Genomic DNA, 18,242 nt, shown 5'->3' on the forward strand with positions numbered 1-18,242 from the left:
GGCCCTCAGAGTGCATTGCAACTGTTAATTAAGACCGTCAGCATCCCAGTAATTAAGGATTAATTGGGGAAACTGAGGCAAGACAGAAGAACTTGCAATGGTTCCTCTTGAGATTAATGAGCCACTCTTTCAAAGCAAACCATTTTCTCAGAGAGAAGGCATCAACCCAGGGGTGCGTTAATGAAATACAATGTGGTGTGGTGATGTACTTCACCATTTTTGCATGTTGTAGTGGGGCAATACAGGGTTTATATTTTGTTCCAAGAAAGCTCAAGTTATCTAGGCAGGCTATGCAGGCGGTGTCTGACCCTGTGTTGGTTATTGTGGGAGTGGCTCTAGTTATATGTTTGTGTTGCTGAAATGAAATATTTACTGAATTGACATTGCCTGAAATCTTTACTATATTGACATTGTAAATAGCAACACGAGGACGTGATGACCACGGATAAGAATAAGTTTGCATCTATGCTCTGTTATACTATGCTACCCTGTCCTACCTTACACCATCCTATTCCTATACTTATGCTTCTGAAAGCATTCAGCTCCTACAAATGCGTCAAGGAATAATAGAAAACAGGAATGGACCCTCAAGAAGCCACCTAGTACATATACCTGTCTTTAAAGCAAAGTTAACTATCCAACTTCATCCTTTCTGACAGTGCTGACCACTCTGCAGGAAATGAAATACTAAGGTCAGCCAGTGCACAGCGGAAGCCCTTGGAGGCCTATGGCAGAGTGAGTTCAGCATCTAATGCTGCCCTCCACTGCCGTTGGTGGCACTGACAGGACCTGCGTGCCAAGTCCAGGACGGGGGCATGCCCCAGTTTCAGCGTAGGACCGAGCACCTCTCTGGAGCAAATCAGCTGTGTTCACACATTGTGCTGAGGCCTTACCTTCAGGTGAGCGCAGGGAATGCAGTTCCCTCCTCTCCCCGTGTCCAGCTTCCTCCACTAAACAAATGGTGCATTTGGATATCCACCAATGTTTTGACAGTGCATGTTTGAGGGGGAGAGAGAGAGAGACTGTGTCTGAAGTCAAACGTGGAGCACTCTAGCACCACCTCATTGATCAGCCTACCTTTCACTGTAGAATGGACCTTCTTATTGTGCTTCACTTTTCTTCCTTGAACAGAAAATATTCAAACCCAAATTCCTTTATAACCATCCTACATCCTCCAAGATGCAGATCCTACGCAGAACTGGCTCTGTTGCCTGTGTGTCAAGCAATGTGTGCATGTATGATGTTCTGCAGCCCACCAGTGGTCCACAAAATGGGTATTAGATAATGCTGGATGACTTTTTGAGGCCCCTCATAAACCTACTTTCTCTGTTCCCATGACTCTGCAAGAGAAAGCAAGAAAGCTACTTCCTTTCTTGTTTTGGGGAAAGAAGGTTATTTACTTCTGTAATATACAGCTCTTCCATGCATTAAAGCAGGTAAATTTTCAAGTCTCCTCTGGGAGCACCAGCAACCCTCTGGTTTTCTTACCTCTGAAGCGCTGTGGGGCAGCCCACTGTGCATCCACTCGTCCTGTCAGCAGTTCCCATTGCAGAATAATCTATGGCAAACACAACCATGTGGGTGAATGCCACTAAACAAAGAAAAATCTAATGGGCTGTGGTTTCTGCTCTCTTTATTGATTTTTCCTAACTACAGCCAAGTAAAAAGGAAAAAGTGGTTCTCGTATGGTTCAGCTGTGCAATTTTAACCTTACTGGTGTAAATCCCCTGAGGAAACAGGCAGGATGGGTGTGACCTGAGGGAAACCCTGTAACTACAGCTGCGTTAGGGTTTTGCTGTGGCCAAAGGCAAATAAGGCCTAGGAAAGTTTCTTAGCTCTTCATGTATCAACTCAAGCAGAAGATGGAAATTTGTCACAGTGGAGGAGGATCAACCCAACAAGCTTCTATTATTCATTATTCAACTCCTAGACAACACAATGGAAAACTTCCTATTAATGACTTGGAGGGGTGAAGATAAATTGTTCACTTTTCTGCTATTATTATCTGAAATAAAAACCTTAAACACTCACCTGATGGACTCCCATGACCAGATCAGAATCTCAGGCTTAGTTTTGAAAAAATACAGCTTTTTGTCTTCACAGTGCTGATCCATGTCTCATACTAAGGTGAAAAAGCCAGGTAGCAAATGACACAATGATTAAAAAAGCCAAACCTCATGATTTATGAAACGCATCATGGTTTACTGGAGCCTGGCTTGTAGTTTTAGAGTACTAAACACAGCCAGTAGTGTGGACCAGTCCTTCAGGGAGAGTATCTAATATAGCATAAAGCTTAAAACTAAATCTTCTTCCAAAGGAGTGGTAGTTTAATCACTTTCAGAGATATGGAGCCAAAATTTCTGTTATTGTAACTCTGGAGCTATATCAGTAGAGTATTTGGCATCCATTGGGTTAAAGTGAAGCAATATTGCCAGCTTTCATGATTTAATCTTGAGTTTTTAATATACTCAGCATTTTTTATGAACCTGAGCTTCTGGAATTGGATGTGTGGGGGTATCTCATATTCTTTTTGCGCAAAGTTCAGCATGTTGCGACACATCCCTGGGACTGTTGGAAGGCCATCTACCTCCTTGGCTTCAGTGATGACTTCAGACATCTCCTCTGCTCTTGAGGAGCCATCCTTTTTCCTTAATGATTATTTTTAGCTGTACACTAGCCTTTCACTGAGAGGGACTTTGGTATCTTGATGGCCGTGTGGTTTCTAAAAGGGAATTACCAGAGAGCTTTTGTGTTTTCAAAGCACTGTACAAACATCAGTAAGCTAATCCTCCCTGCCCCCCAGGATTGCTGAGGATGGAGGTTTCTGGTGGGGAAGGGGGCAGGCTCCTGGACTTGGGGATCTTCTCAAAATACGTGTTTGGGCTTGAAAAACTAGTTTTGACATTGGGGGCTTTTTTCCTTGTCATTTTAACTCAGGGGATTTTCCTTTCTTAAAACAAACAAACAAACAAACAGAAACAGGTTAAGTGAGAGAAAAAAATTGTAAGACAAAGAAAAAAAAAGTTATGGCTGTGTTTTAAAAGTGGAAGTCTGTGTTCGCTGTGAAGATAGAAGAATTCTGAAACAGAACAGACGTAATTGGGACTGGGTGTCTGCTTCTCGGTGTCTGTTGCTGAAGACAGCCACTTCTGGGACAGAGAACAGCTAAGAACACAGCATGTATGTATATATCTATATATCTACCTACCTACCTATCTGTTATATATCTATCTATTTATGTAGTCACCTATCCATTCCTTTTTTTTATAACCCACTCACTTTGCTGGTACAAATATCCTAAATGCCTTAATTCTCTGCTTTAGGATCAGAGATGCCATGTGTTTAGTAAAAACCTAAGAAAAATAAGTGATGCCATCTGTCACGCCCGTGTCTCACTGGGCGGGGTGGAGTGTGCTGTGTGGTGCACCACTGTGTTTTGCTGTGGCGAAAAGAACTGGATGCAGAGTGTGTCGGGGAGTTAGGGTTGCCCAGGGGTGCCCGCCTCTCACAGTCACGCAACCCTGACTGCAGATCACACTGTGTAGTGTTAACAGGGTGGGAGGGGATTCCCTTCACTTCCGAGTGAATCAGCTGGGTGGGAGAGGTAGCATGAACGTTCCCAGATTAAACTGCTGCTCTAGGCATCTCCCGCACGATAACGTTCTGGGGTTTTTTGAGTCTACTTCATGTTCTAGCCTAGAAACAGCTGCAATACTTACCTAGACGACATTGTCATTGTCAGGGTGGAAAAAACTGCCGTCTGAGCAGGAGCCAAGGGTAATGTCTTCAGTATATAACGTTCCTGCATTGGAATAAAAATGGCTGGCAACTGCCTGTATATTTTTAAGGTTTCCAAAAATAGATCTAAGTCTCAGGCAAAATGAATGAAGCCAAGACTTAGATGGAAAGAACTGGTAAAGAGTCGTTTGTCTGAAACAGTTAGTGCTGAGATCATCTTCCATATTATACGCCACTACCTGGAAACACGGGCCAGTTTTCTTCTCCCTCTTTATGGCTGTCTGAGCCCTACATTCCAGTGCATTGATTCACTTGACCAAGTTTCAGCAGAGTGGGGAGAATCGACTTAATGCTAGTGGTGAGACTGAGAGCTCCCTCCCTGCTCTGCTTCTGCTCTGTAGGAGCTGGAATGCCTGGAGCACCAAGTCAGGCTTGGAGCCCTGGAGAAGCAGAGGGAAGTTAGATTGTAAGCAGCTGCTCCGTGTGTGAGGAGAGAAGGTTTCTGAATCACAATGGCAGGTGAGAGAGAAGGTTAGGGGGAGATGGGTGGGAGTAGGGGCCAACTGGAGGGTAAAACCTCTGGGGAGGTGCACGCTTACTTTCCAGGAGGAATTTGACGTCAGTAAGTGAAGCCTGAGTCCATGGGTGAGCCTACGGCATTTTGCGGAGGGGAGAAGGAGAATTTAGGAGCCAGCTTCAGAACTGCAGTGTGGTGCTCAGTGCACCCGTGGGCTAGCCTGGCTCCCAGGGATGGCTCCACTGGCCTGAGGCTGAAGGTGCTATTCTGGCTGCATTTGAGACTGTCTTCCTTGGAGGTCACTGTCCCCACAGAGGTGCCAGTAAATCTGCATGTCTCCTTGCTCCCTAACTCAGTTCTGCCACCCTGATCCAGGTTAAAATCCATTCTGCTAAAAATGTTTGAACAGGTTCAATGGACACACAAGCAAGCCTGGATCGTTTTGACAGGTAAGTATGTCTACATTAACAAGTAGTGTGGTGTAATAGAAGCAGATCTGGAAAACAAAAGAGCTGCTGCTGAATATTTAACATTCACACTAAATGTGTTTCAAAGGGAGCTTATTTTGGACTTGCTCTGTTCTGGTCCGATTAACTGAGTGCCTGCCAATACCTGGAGCACAATAGATGCATCCCTGAAGCACATCTTCTGGCTTATTTTCATCCAAAAGGAATTCATTTCACCAGGTACGAGGCTGCACCATGATGGGAAACAAAATGCAGTAAATAGGAAATTAATTTCAAACCCAAACTCCTGATCTGAACTAAAAAGCTAATGTGGATGTGGCTTACTTACATAGTTTCGTGGTTGAGGAGCTGGTAATCTCCAGGAGAGCTAGAGGTGGTGATGATGGGGGTGTGTGAAAACTTCTCAGTCCAGCCCAGTTACAGCCTGAACACCGCACTGGTCTGCAGCTGAATGCACTACAGCCCAAACCACCAACCCATCGGAGGCAGGGCTGCCTGGGGGTTAGCACCCGGCCTTTTCGCTGCTACTGCTTCCTGATAGAGAGCTGCTACTTATGACGGACGATTCTTGGAGGAATGATCCGGCCCCTCTCCCACAGCGGCCCCGCTATGCTGTTGATGAATGCAAAGGGGAGACAGCCTTCGGCTGGGAATATTGAAGTGATGGGACATTTGCTTGGGCCTCCCTGTGCGCGCAGGAAGGCAGTGAGCAGCCTTCTGCAGACATGAAACGGGGTCACAGAGCAGACTGTGCGTGCAAGAGCCTACATGTGCTGCCCCTGGGCACTAAATGCTCTGGACCTAAAGAAAAAAGAGGGCAGGGAGAACTGTCCAGGAGTCAAAGGGCTGTTTTTTACTGAGTTTAACATAGACCCAGACTTCATCAAACTGCAGCTTTGTGCTGAAAGCTGATGATGGTACGGCAGCAGCTTATTTAACGGTCTGTAGAAACTGTTGCTCTGGCTGCAGCAAGCTCCGCCTCGCTGGTTCTCTTACCCACACGTGCACACTCACACAGCACAGGGACTGTATCCTGCAGCCCTTGGCGCTACTGACATGCTCAGGTAGGAGCAATGCCAGGATCTGTTACTCCCTCTCGCTGATTTAGTTTTGAATCTTGCCAATAAGCAAGGAAGTTTTTAGGCCAACAGGCTGCACCACCCGCTTTCTAAGATGATCAAGATGCAGAAGTGTATGTGCTGTAACACTGAGTTGTTCAAATCCTATTGTACAGAAATACAGACGGATTTCTACCTGTGCAGAGTGAATGGGTCAGATACATGATCCTGACTTTCCAGCTGTTCTCAACACCTGCAACATGAGCACAGAGACACTTTCCAAGTAAAGGGGCATATTTTAGACCATTGCTGTGCATGATGATACAAAGTACTAAGATGTGGAGAGTGAGACTCCATAATCATCTGCATCTGTTGTGCAAATTTGCAGTTGGTGGGATTTGGATTAGACTCCTGTGCAGTTTTTCCCTTTTTATGTATCACAGAGCCTGGACAAGAAAAACAGCTGTTGTTCCTGTCCTGCCATCTGCCTCTCTGGTTCTTGCTGTTAGCAGTACTCCAAAGTACTTGAGCTATAAAACCTCAAAAGGCTTTAAAAATAAACCCTTCGCAATGACAGCTTCAAAAAATATCCAGGAAACATTTCTTTTAAATTAAGAATTTAGATAACATGTACAAACATTTATTTATAAATAATTAACATAAAGTATAGAATTTGCACTGTTGCCTGAAACCTTACGATGACAACTTTGTCAGCCCCCTCTAAGATAGCCAATATTATTATATTACTTTTATAGCTGGGCTAATAAAACATAATATAAAATCATCCAGTCAGCCACTGGCACAGCTCACAGGACCAAGGAGAGCTGTCTTCTAGTCTCTGTCCCTAATCTATAGGACAGTACTTTAACAGCCTAATTTTTCTTAGGCTGGGGGTTGTGGATTTTCAGTGCCTCAGCTGCTTTTACTTTGCTCATGCAGAGGCAAATTGATCAGGCATTTTTTGTAAGAAAAAGAAAGCTGTGATGTTTGAACAGTGCAGGCAGGTCCTGTGTTGATGGCAGTCTCAAGACTGCCGAAGAAACGAGGTTTGTTATTGCTGTCTCTGTAGAGCTCTCATTTTCCTGTTCACTGCTTTCTACCCCCATAAAACAGGCTCTTCATTTCCTCTTCCATCCATTCTTTCATTCTTTGCTTTCTACAGCAGCACAGAATGACTTACTGGTCAGAGATTCTCCTTGGAATGTTTTTTGAAGATATTTTCATGGGTTCTGGTTAATGAGGTTTAGGAGAACACCAGAATCCAGAAATTTATTTGATTGGGAAAAATGGAGGGATAGGAATGAATAGCTTATATGGGCTCTTTCATAACATATTTTTGGACTAGACATCAACCCCTAGGCAGAGTCCGTTTCGCTGCCATCTCAGCACAGCTGCTTTGCTACCTAGTTGATTGGTAACAGTCTCCTTGCTTCAAAGGCAATTGCAACTAAATTTTAATAACCACTCTGTAGCCAAAAAGTGAAAGTGAGAGTCTGAACCATGATGAGCCAATAGATCTTTCCTTCCTTGCACCAGCATCAAATGTGGCATGTAGATGACTGGGCACTTGAATTCAATTAGAACCTTTTTAACTCCTCCAGAAGCCGTTTGTGAGGAAGGCACTGGGTGATTCACTCATCTCTGTGTATCAGGTCCCTGGCTGGTGCTAAAGCTAGATCCTGTTTAATCTCATAAATTACTCCGTATAGCAAAAGATGCGTGTGTATGTGTGTGTCTGTGAAGAGGGGATGGGCAAGAAAAGGAATTTACAAAAGGTGAAGAGAAATGTGAGATGTCTTTCCAAAGGTTTCTTTAAATGTAAGTTTACGGCCCTTGTAACCAACACAAATGACAGGTCATTGTTTCACCCATCGCTAAAAGGCAAATTAATGGAGGATTTCCTCAAGCCCTTGAAAAAGTTAAGAAATTCATAATCACTTGTTGAAAATCTGGTCCTGATCTGCATGTCCTCTGAGGAGCCGCTGAGGACTCTGGGTTTGTCTCGTTTGGAGAGAAGGAGGCCGAGGGGCAACCTCATTGCTCTCTGCAGCTTCCTGGGGAGGGGACGTGGAGAGGGAGGTGCTGAGCGCTTCTCCCTGGGATCCAGGGACAGGACGCCTGGGAATGGCTCAAAGCTGCGTCAGGGGAGGATCAGACTTGGCATGAGGAAACATTTCTTTACCCGGAGGGTGGTCAAACACTGGAGCAGGCTCCCTGGAGAGAGGTGGTCGATGCCCCACGGCTGTCAGTGTTTAAGAGGCACTTGGACAATGCCCTTAGTAACATGCTTCAACTTTTGGTCAGCCCTGAAGTGGTCAGGCAGTTGGACTGGATGATCGTTGTACGTCCCTTCCAACTGAACTATTCTATTCTATTCTATTCTATTCTATTCTATTCTTTCGATGAGCAGGCAAGCCGTACAGCTCTGGAGGACCGGACTCCTGAAGACTGCAAACACAACAGTCCAAAAATGTGTTCTGAATGGTCACCCAGAAGATAAAGCCTGGGGAATGAAGAATGGGAGGGGGCAGGATGTACAAGGGGAGAATGAAATACTTCAGTAAATACTGCCGCTTTGAGATCCCTCAGCTGATGATGACAAATGTGAAGTTAAACAGACTCGCCTTCTTTTTTTTTTTTTTTTGAGAAATATCTTTATAGATCATCAGAATGGCGGAATAAAGGGTGAACAAATATCTGCGACAGCTTCCCTGGATGACAAGTAATGAATTGGTTACAGCTACAAAGATCATTGACATTTCATCACAGAAATTGTTGTGCACCTAATGAAAGCTCAACAAAGACTAGCAGTCGCTGGTTATAATCAGTAAGCTTCTTCCCCTGAACCAAGGCTGGCAAACTACTGGCACTTGTGCAAAGAACTGGTATTTCTAATAAATTTGGAACCAGTTGCCAAAATAATCTGCTGTCACTTCATTATTCTCAGTGAGTTAAATTCAGCCCTGATACAATTCTGTTAGTTCCACTGGAGGTACAGGATACAGGATGAATATATTTTGCAAGGTGTCCTTCCTCTCTGATTGCAGAACTCCTCCTTTGTCATGAACGAACCCCATGAACGAAATACAAAAAGCCCTGCCAGTCTTTACAGTTTTGCATGGACTAAAACCTTTATGGGTGAAAAGTAAAAGTCGCCACACTCTGCCCAATGTGTCACAGCACCACTGGTCTGCCTCCACTATCTCCTGTCATGATCGGGCTCTGTTTGCAGCTAGAGACTCCTGCTGTCATATCTCATGGCGGGTGTTGGTGATCCACGTGCCTTTGGGAGGGCCAAACCAGACTGACCTGAAAATCTCTCTCAGAACAGGCTTCTCCCTGGTTCCTGTTCAGTAACACTCAGTTTGGTCCTTCTATGGCCCTTTTAATAGCCAGACCAGATTGACCTGAAAATCCCTCTCAGAACAGGCTTCTCCCTGGTTCCTGTTCAGTAACACTCAGTTTCGTCCTTCTATGGCCCTTTTTCAGCGTCTTGGACTGACTCTGTATACAATTACTCTGATTATTACATGTTGAAGCCTTCAGAAGACCCCAGTGTAAATAAATGCATTCCCGATAGACTCCTACCCAGTGGTCACCTGTATCAGAGCTATCTGGAGCCTGGTACTCAGCCCCAGAGGTTCGGCTGGGCGTTCACATTCTCTGGCAGGCATGGAAGGAAACGCCTGGTGGCCTTCATTACAGCCTCCAAGTTCCCGATCTCTGAGTCAGAAAGGCAGTGGCCCTACATGGTCATCACACTAGTACCATCATCTTGGCTCCACATCAGCCATCCCAGAAGAGGCAGAGCAGGAGAGAGGGAGGGAGAGAGGAGAAAACTCCTAGAGAGCCTGTTTCTTTGGGGCACTGAAACTGCGAAGATCTTTCCTGAAGACTCCAAGTTGCCTCCCTTTCTGCAGCAAAGCCTGTTAGTGTTGCGTGTAAGCTCTTGCTGGGCTGAGCAATTGAATAAAAGATTTGCTAGATTTTATGTCTACAAAGCCTTGAATTGCCCTGTTAAGAAAGTAAGGTGGGTGAAGAACAGAGCGGCAGGTTTTGTTAGGTTTTGGAGCTTTATTGTTTTTTCTGTCATCGTTTGTTTACAGTGAGGCTTTGCTGGTCTAGACAGCTCTGGTGGGTGTCCCACAGGCTTTGTGCACTGCCTCAGGGGGTAAAATGCAGTGGGTAATGTAGTATTTTACCTCTAGCTCCCCACTTCCAGTATGTTTTTAGTTGACCATGACTACTGTAAATGCTTAATGGCCTCTGGGAAATACATGAGTAAGCATGTTTCCTTTTGGATACACATCACACCATCAAACCTCTCAGAATAAATATCAGTGGAGGTACTTTTTAGATTAGATATCTTTTCTAAAACTGAGAGCCCTAGCTTGATTCCTCCTATCACCCACAGCAATAATTCCTCTTCACTAGTTTGAGATGGAACAGACCAGCGGGACTTACCCCACCTTCCTGCTCAGAGGAGAAGGCGTCAGTGTCAGTCTCCAAAGCTCACACTGTTCCAATTCTGCATAGATTTCAGAGCATTTCTACATTAGTACCTTTCACCCAAGCTGGCAAAATATATTCCCATTCATTGTTTTGTCCTTGCTAGTTATGTCATCTGTTATTTGGGCTGTAAATATTTGGAGTGAGGTCCCAGAAAATCCATTAGATTTCCCTTTGTTCCCCACATTGCTGCAAGCAGTACAAGGTGCAGAAAGCAAGCAACATAGAGCACTTGCTCCCACAGATCAACTGAAGAAGAGAGAATTCTAGCAGATGGGCGGTTCTTACATTTTTTTCATATGGTTGTTGCATACATTGCACACCCTTTGTCTGGTTTGAAAGTCTCCTCTTTAGTGTCTTGCACAAACACAGCACATCCCCAGACACACAGGGTGAGGTGAGTGGTGTGGGCCATTCAGTGAGTCATTGTCCCTAGTCCTGCCTTCTCCCTTGTTCCTTGCAGGGCCTCACTGGCAATGGGGGACTTGTACGCCGGAGGGAACTAGGGCTTTACAGAGCATGAAATCCCTGGGATTTCCAGGCAGTTCCAGCTATTTCTGCCCTGCGGAATGGACAAGCCTGGAGCTGGGACCATACACTGTAATGAGTTCCATTTCTTGAGGTGGAAAGGGGGTCAGATAAATGGGGTCACACATCCAATGGCCCCATTAGCTTCTGCCCTGTCCCAGCAGCTGAGTGGGAATGGAATTATTCTCAGCCTTTTCAAATCCTGCCTCCCTAGATGTGGTATGCTCTCCCTTTCCTTTGCCCCTCTCATCCTCCCGGCTTGAGAATCACTGCAAAAGATTACTCAGATGCTCAAGGCATAAAGGTGTTAAAGAGGCAAGGGTGTTTAGAAAGAATGATTGTGTTTGTTTGGGAGAGAAGATGCTTTTTACCTCTAAACACAATCAATCACTAAAATGATCCAAGGTCATCATTGAAGGCTTCTCACTGTGAACTTGTAGGCATTAATATCTGAGCAGAAGGAAACTGGAAGAGCAGGAGAAAGAAGCTTACCTGCGATTCAAAGAATAGCTCATAACCAGACTAGTTAAATAGAGGACAATCCAGGACTACTGTGTGATGAAGGTGTAGTTCTCATACTATGGTAACAATTTCATTTTGTGCCTCCTTTTGCCTATGTGAATCAAACTAAATTTCTTTCAGCCTTCTGAAATACAGAACACCTTTGCTTTGCTTTTTTTTTTTTGTTCATTTTTTTTTTTTTAACTACACTGTGGCAAGCTAGATAGAATAAGGCCTCTATCTGTTGTCAAAGCTACACGAAGGGCAGTTCAAGTTGCCCAGCATTAGTCCAAAAAAACTGTATGCTGATGAAATGGCCCCTTGTTTAAGCGCTCATACTAAATGATTCTGGTATTTCAGACCAAATAATTTATGTCCTTTTTCTGCTTAAAAAAAGGTACTACAAAAGGTTTGATGTAAATGAAACCAAGACAATAAATCCCCAGTGAAACACCAGACCTCCTCCCAGGAGAATGCTTAACGTCATCCTGGTCTAATCTAATTCTGAAATACTTTAATATTATTTGGGCTCTGAGCAGTTTGGAAATAACAGCATTTCTGAGGCCCTGGGTAATGTTACTCATCTCTACAGCCTCCTGCAGGGAGGATCTTTAGTCAGCTGACACTTTTACCCCTTGGAATCTCATCCTGCAGTCAGGGAGGAGAGATAATAACCCCTGCCTGCGGCTATCAAGGAATCCACTGATGTGCTTGTTCTCACAGACGGCCAGGCAGGGAGGGCTCAGCAAACCACCGTTCCTCCCCAGCAGCTGGCAAAGGAGAGGTCTGTGGGGGAGGTGAGATCTTGGTGCAGCACCTCTGCAGCAGGAATTCCTCACGGCGCTGTCGCTGGAGCATCACGCAGTTCAAATGTTTCAGACATCTTGTCCTCCCCCTCAACAGGGAAGGGGAAGAGGAAAGGAAGAAGCACAAGAGAAGTAAAGCGTAGAGACTCATGTGCCTGTCACAGGGAAGCCTTGTCTTTCAAAGTGGCATGAATGGTATTTTGTTTGGCTATTGCTACGAGTAGTAGAGAAGGACAAGAGAAGTGGCTGTGGTGAGAAAGAAGAGCCTGCCATGCTGTAGAGTTCACTTTGCTTTGTCTCGCCCTTTCAGACTGCTTGTAGGCTGTTCGACATACGGTTTACGACGTTCTGTGCACACGGCCAATGCCTGGCACACTATGAGTGGGAACGCAGTTGCTTCGGATCTGATTGTTCCGCTGGCATGGGGCTTCATTTGCATCATGGCTCCTGTCGTTAGCACTATGAAGAAAATGTTAGGTCCCTGGATGCTAAACTATGGCTCCTTAAATTTGGCAAGGAAATAGCTAGACTTTTATCATCTGAAGTTTTATCATCTTCGTGAAAAAGAATGATTAACTCCTCCAAACAGTTACCTCAGTCTTATGAAGGAATGTTGGAATAGAAGTCCCAACAGAAGCAGAATCAGGCTGTCCCCATCATATATGATATTGTTGGCATAGTAATGAAGAAGTCTCCACAGAGCCACTTGAATTCAGTGAGAAAGCTCACACCTAACATTCCTGGATCCAAACCTAGCAAAAATCACAAGCAAGTGCCTTTATTATTCTGGATCTCTTCTGTCAATATCAATTTCTGTAGGAAACAGGTGGAACCCTTTCATGGAGCAGTCTCGTTTGACTTAGTCTAAGAAAGTCCCAATGTAAAAACAAGTCAGAAAAGGAAGAAAACTTGGTAAAATAGGCTCCTAGGGACCCTGTGATTTTTTGTGTAGGAAAGTTACACCAATTTACATCAATCCAATTATACTGATGTTTTTTCCTATGTAGACACAAGCATAGAGATTCTAGTTTAAGTGAAACCTGCATATTCAGATGAGGCAAACAAAGCTTATGGACCCCATTTCCATCTCCTGCCAGGCGGCAACAGGAATAGTTTTATTACTCTCTATGTAGTATTTCTCCTAGTTTACTCTGGGGTGAGGCAAGGCCTTGTCTCTTACAAACTTCATTTTTCTTTTTTATAGGGTGAGAACTATTCTGGATTTTCTCTTTCTCACATAATGCTGCATGGTGAGGAAACATCACATTGAAAAGCAAATCAACACATTTTATAAGCTTCTAGTTTAAAAATTATTTGTGTTATATTACATATACATTTACAACAATATTATTCCTTGGGGAAAAAAGAGAAACTTCCTTTCTGCAGATCCTCAGGATTTAATTATGGGTATTTACAAGGTATTTTTGAATGAACTGCAATTTTTAAAGATGTACAAAGTGTTGTTATGAATTCGATGTCAATTCCCAACATACTTCAGTTTAATATTAATCCCAGCAGAATCCTGTAATCAAATTAAAGAAAACAGTTTACTCAGCAGGAGTCTGTGCTGAACTGCCTAGTAGAGCTTGGCTTGCTCTCTTCCTATTTTATATCTGAATTTATGTGTTCTCATATTAACACAATCTTCATTTATTCAATATGCTGGGAAAAAAGTAGGTATGAAGTACAGCTAGTCTGCATGGTCTTTCCATCAACCGAGACAGCTTAAAGATTGAAAATGTTTAGCAGATTTGACAAGAAGACACAAATTCAAGAAAAATAGGACAATAGGTTTCTATTTTCCCTAAAAAAATAAGACGTTAAATTTATTGAGAACATTTAACTTCTTTCTTCTGGACACAAGTTGTTAACTTTAAAAAGAATGACTTTTTTTTTTTTTAATGGGAGAAAATAGGACTTGGGTTGCCATTTGACAGTTGAGATGGCTTCTCAAATGAGATGAGAGGACTTCTTTAAATCCCCACGAAAATGCTGGACCTTGATTCCCTCCATCAGTGCTTCCAAAACACGGATGGCACGGGAAGCTTTGGCGAGTGGTCCTCGAACTATTTTCATCCATGAATTCCATTGCTCGTTTATATCACGTGAGTATGGCGGTGGCCCCCGAGAGGGCTTGGGGAGCGGAGGTGGTTTGCCTGCCAAGCTTCAGGGAGCCACAGCCCCTCGTGCTGTTGGAGCACCTGGAGCTGGATGGGTGCTTGGTAGGCGAACATGCCGCTGTGAAAACCTTGCACCCGGCAGCACGCTCACCGAACGCGCCGAGGACCGAGGGGGCTGTTGCTGAGCACCACCCCGAGCTGCTCCCCAAGCGTGGGTGACTCAGGCTGAACGAGAGACAAAGGCCTCTGTCACACGTCAGCGCCGTGGTCTTCCTCTGAACGGCGCCATCCCTCCCTAAAATAGCGTTATTTGTTTAAATGATGCTTTTAGCGAGGACACCTGGTACGCCAACACCCGCCAGCCTTCGGGGCTTTCTCGGCTTTCTCGGCTCCCTCGGCACCTCGCGCTGGGGCGCTGGGTGCCCCCCGGCCTTGCCCCGCTGGGCCTCTGCCGCTCCGCTCCCGGGCCGCCGCGCAGGGGACCGCTCCGACGGGTGGGCGCGAGCGCTTCGCCCTCCACCCGCGGCGAGGCCTCCGGACTCTCGGCGGCGACGCCCGGCCCGGCCGCCCCCCGCCGCGCCGCAGGGCCGGGCCGGGCCGGGCCGGGCCGCGCCCCGCTGAGGAGGCCGGGGCGGGGGCGCCGCCGCTCCAGCGCCGGGCGGAGGCGGCCGGGAGCGGGGCCGGGGCCGGGCCGGGGGGCGGGGCCGGGGGCGGGGCTTGCGCCGGGGCGGGCGGGCGGAGGGGCGCGGCGCGGAGTCCCGTTAGAAGCAGCGCGGAGCCCGCGGAGAGCCCCACCGGCGCAGGAGGAGCGACCTGCCGAGCCCAGTCCGCCGGAAAGATGCCGAAAACGGTGGGTGCCGCCGGCGCGGTGCGGTGCGGCGCGGAGGGGGGGCCCCGCCGCGGGAGCGGCTCTCGGCGGCGGCCGAGCGGGGCTGGCGCCCGGGGCGGGTGCGCGGGGCTGGGCGGGTGTGGCGGCGCCCGGGCCTCGCGGCGGGAGAGGACGGCGGCGCCGCGGCTGCCCGCGGCCCGGGGGCTCTTCCCGCCTGGGCTCGCCGGCGCCCCGCCGGCAGCGGCCGCGGCGGGCGGCGGGGCCCGGGAGGCGCCGGCGGCCGCCCCGCGGGGCTGAGGAGAGGCGGCGGGCGGGAGTCCTGGGGAGCGCGGGGCGCCCGGCGGGCGGGGGGGAGCGGCGCCGACCGCCCCTCCATCTTGCGCTCCCGCCGCGGCACCCCCGCCGAGGGGCCGGGCCGGGCGCGGGGCGGCGGCCGGGCCGGGGCTCCGCTGGGCCGCGGCCGCCCCGGGGGTGGCCGGCTAAGGGCGGCGGGGCAGCGCCCTGCGGAGGCCGCCCCTCCTCTCCGCCCTGTCCGGCGGAGCCGCGCCTGCCCCGCACGCCTGAGCGCCGCGGGGTCGGGGTGCGCCCGGCTGGGGAGAGCGCGCTGGATGAAGCTCTCCAGAGCCTGGTGGGGAATTAAAGAATTCTATGGCCGCCTCTCACGTGCTCTGTGAAGAGGAGAAGCTGGGGTTTTCACAACGTGTAATTAGTCAGCTTGAGTTGCTAGGGAGCCTTGTCCCAGCTTGACTCGAAGTATTTCTTGGCTGGAGAGATCTTAGTACTTCAGAAAGTCTGGTCAAGTCTGTACTTGACTCTCCTCGCAGCAGGAGTTCGGTGACTAATAAGGAGCATGGGGTTTTTCCATTTAATTTCTCCTGGTTGGAGTAAAAGAATTGGTCCTAGCCCTTCATTGATAAAACAGGAAGGAGCAGGCTGGAAGGCTCTGGATGTTTCCTCACTGGGAGTGATCTGAAATGGCCTAAGAACATCTGATGTTTAAGCTAGGAGTCTGTGGTTTACATACAGGAGAGGAAAAAAAAACCCCTAAACAAAAACCCACCTCTATGCAAGTGGAGGTTGAAATGGAGTCCACCCTGATTTTTTTTTTCAGATAGTTTGTTCCTTTAAAATAGATAGAAAATGCCTGTTTGACTGACTTCTGCTTTTCCTGCTGTCTTAAATGCCAGCTCTCTGAGACAATAGCTGGATTTTTTTTTTTTAAACATCAGCATCTTAAAGGACATCAAACTCAAGCCATTTAAAGGTTAAGACAGTATTTTCTGAAGCTTTAGAAAGGCCTTTCTTCAAACATCAGCAATGATTAGTGAAGATTTACTTCCTAAAAAAAAAATAAAATACAGGCAACAAGTTCAGTAAGATTAGCAGAAGTAGCTCAGGTTAGGGACTTCTGTGTAAAAGGCAGCTGAGAGCTTTTAGCCAGAGAGTTTACAGTTGTGATGAGTGACTTCTTTCAGTGTGAATCGGCCAAGAAATCCTGAACACGTTGTGGAGACGCTTCTGAGGCAGGGTTCCCACTGGCAGGCTGAATCCAAACGCTGTGACGCTGCACTTGCCAGACGGTGCTCACTGCAGCCGCTCTATCTGCAGACACACCCTGGGCTGGATGCACGTTCTCAGGCTGCTGCTTTCTGGTTCTGACAGAGCAGTTCTGCTTTTGGAGCTTTTAAAAACTGGAACAGATAAAGAAATGCAAGTGCTTTGCTGTGACACTGTGTATTGCACACCGCAGATTCCGCAGAAAGCGGTTCAAATGTTTGTGCCTGTTGAGGTACGGAGCTGCAGGCCTCCTGCTCTATCAGCCTTCGGTTTCCTGCCTCTTCTGCCCTAGTTGCAGACCCAACTGAAATAATATTTTAAACATTATTTCTTGAGCTGTGGTTTGCAGGAACAGGATATGCTGGCATAACTGTGTAATCAGTTCTTCATGTGAAAGAAACATGACTACTAGTGTGCTAGCTTAGGACTTGTTAATAGCTACTTAATTAACAAAACAGTAAAATGCAAGTGACTTTCCTCAATCAAGGTCAAATGTGGGTGAAACTTGAGCAGCTAGATGTAGCTATATGTGGGCTTCATCACAAAAATAAATCCATTGTGAAGAAGGCAGATGGAGGAAATGTTCCAGGGAACAGTTCTGGCTGGGCAGGAAAAACATTTGTGTCTAAAGTGTTTGGTAGCTCTTATCATTCATCTCACCAAGCTTACAGAACATGCTGCTGCGTGGCTTGAGCAGCAAAACCTGTCGAGTTCTGAGTCCCTACTCCTCGCTAAGCTAGGCTAAATGTTAACACATCTAGCTAGAGATTGCCATTTTGTTACACGAGATTTGCTACAAGTGGCACTATGCTTTGGTGCACTATTAATAGGAAGCCAAGATTAACTCTGGTAACCTTTGAACTAGTGGCACATGATTTGCTGTTGTGAAGTGTAATGTCTGCACAATCCAGGGGTTTGGGTGCTGGAGGCCTTGTAGGCTACGTAGAAAGTCCATTGTGGATTGGCATGCCGATTCTGCTGTGCTCTCCACAGGAAAGCTTCACTGTTTTATCTAGAGTGATCTTGTAGTTAAGCAACCAGCTCTGGTTCATAATTGTTTTTTTTCTGAAAAGTTTGCAAGATGTAAACAGTTAAAGTGCACACCAAAGAGGGCATATAATTCCCCCCACACTTTGTACTGCAGAGGGGTGGAAGGAGTTGAATGCTAAAACGCCTCTTGCAAGCCGTTGTCAAGCTCTGAGAAGTCTCTCCCCCGGTTGTGAGAAGCCTGTCTATGGGCCATGAGCAGGCTCCGATCTCATGCTTACTGACTAGTCCACCGAGTCACTTCAGGCTGGGCAGAGCGGGAAGTCGCACTCTGCTCCAAATCCTGATAGAAGTGAATGAGGTGTCGTGTTGGTGACTAGTCCAAGCCCCATAGTTAATCACTTGAGCTTTAGTATTACAAAAACCATCTTAGTTGGAGGAGTGGGAGGGAAAGCGACCTTTTTTGTACCAGTCATGCCTATTCAATGGGCTAATACTTTACTGTATTTTTAGCCGTTAGAAAAAGCAACGTTTCTGTGTCAGGATTCATTAACTATTTCGCCTATGAATGTACTTACTTTGTGCCTATATGAATGGATAGGCCGCTGAACTTGTGAGCATCGTC

The 18,242-nt window shown here is 46.8% G+C and overlaps 1 protein-coding gene across 1 annotated transcript in view; it reads left to right on the top strand.

Moving 5' to 3' along the window:
• Positions 1-14,976: 14,976 nt before the first annotated feature.
• The window catches only part of MSN (moesin), a 47,420-nt gene continuing 44,154 nt past the window's right edge, over positions 14,977-18,242 (top strand). The window contains exon 1 of the mRNA XM_075161859.1: positions 14,977-15,094. Coding sequence (XP_075017960.1) covers positions 15,083-15,094 — 12 coding nt within the window. The 5' untranslated portion in view covers positions 14,977-15,082. The remainder of the gene's footprint in view (positions 15,095-18,242) is intronic.

This window comes from Calonectris borealis, chromosome 13 (genome assembly GCF_964195595.1).
Source record: "Calonectris borealis chromosome 13, bCalBor7.hap1.2, whole genome shotgun sequence".
NCBI classification, from domain to species: domain Eukaryota; kingdom Metazoa; phylum Chordata; class Aves; order Procellariiformes; family Procellariidae; genus Calonectris; species Calonectris borealis.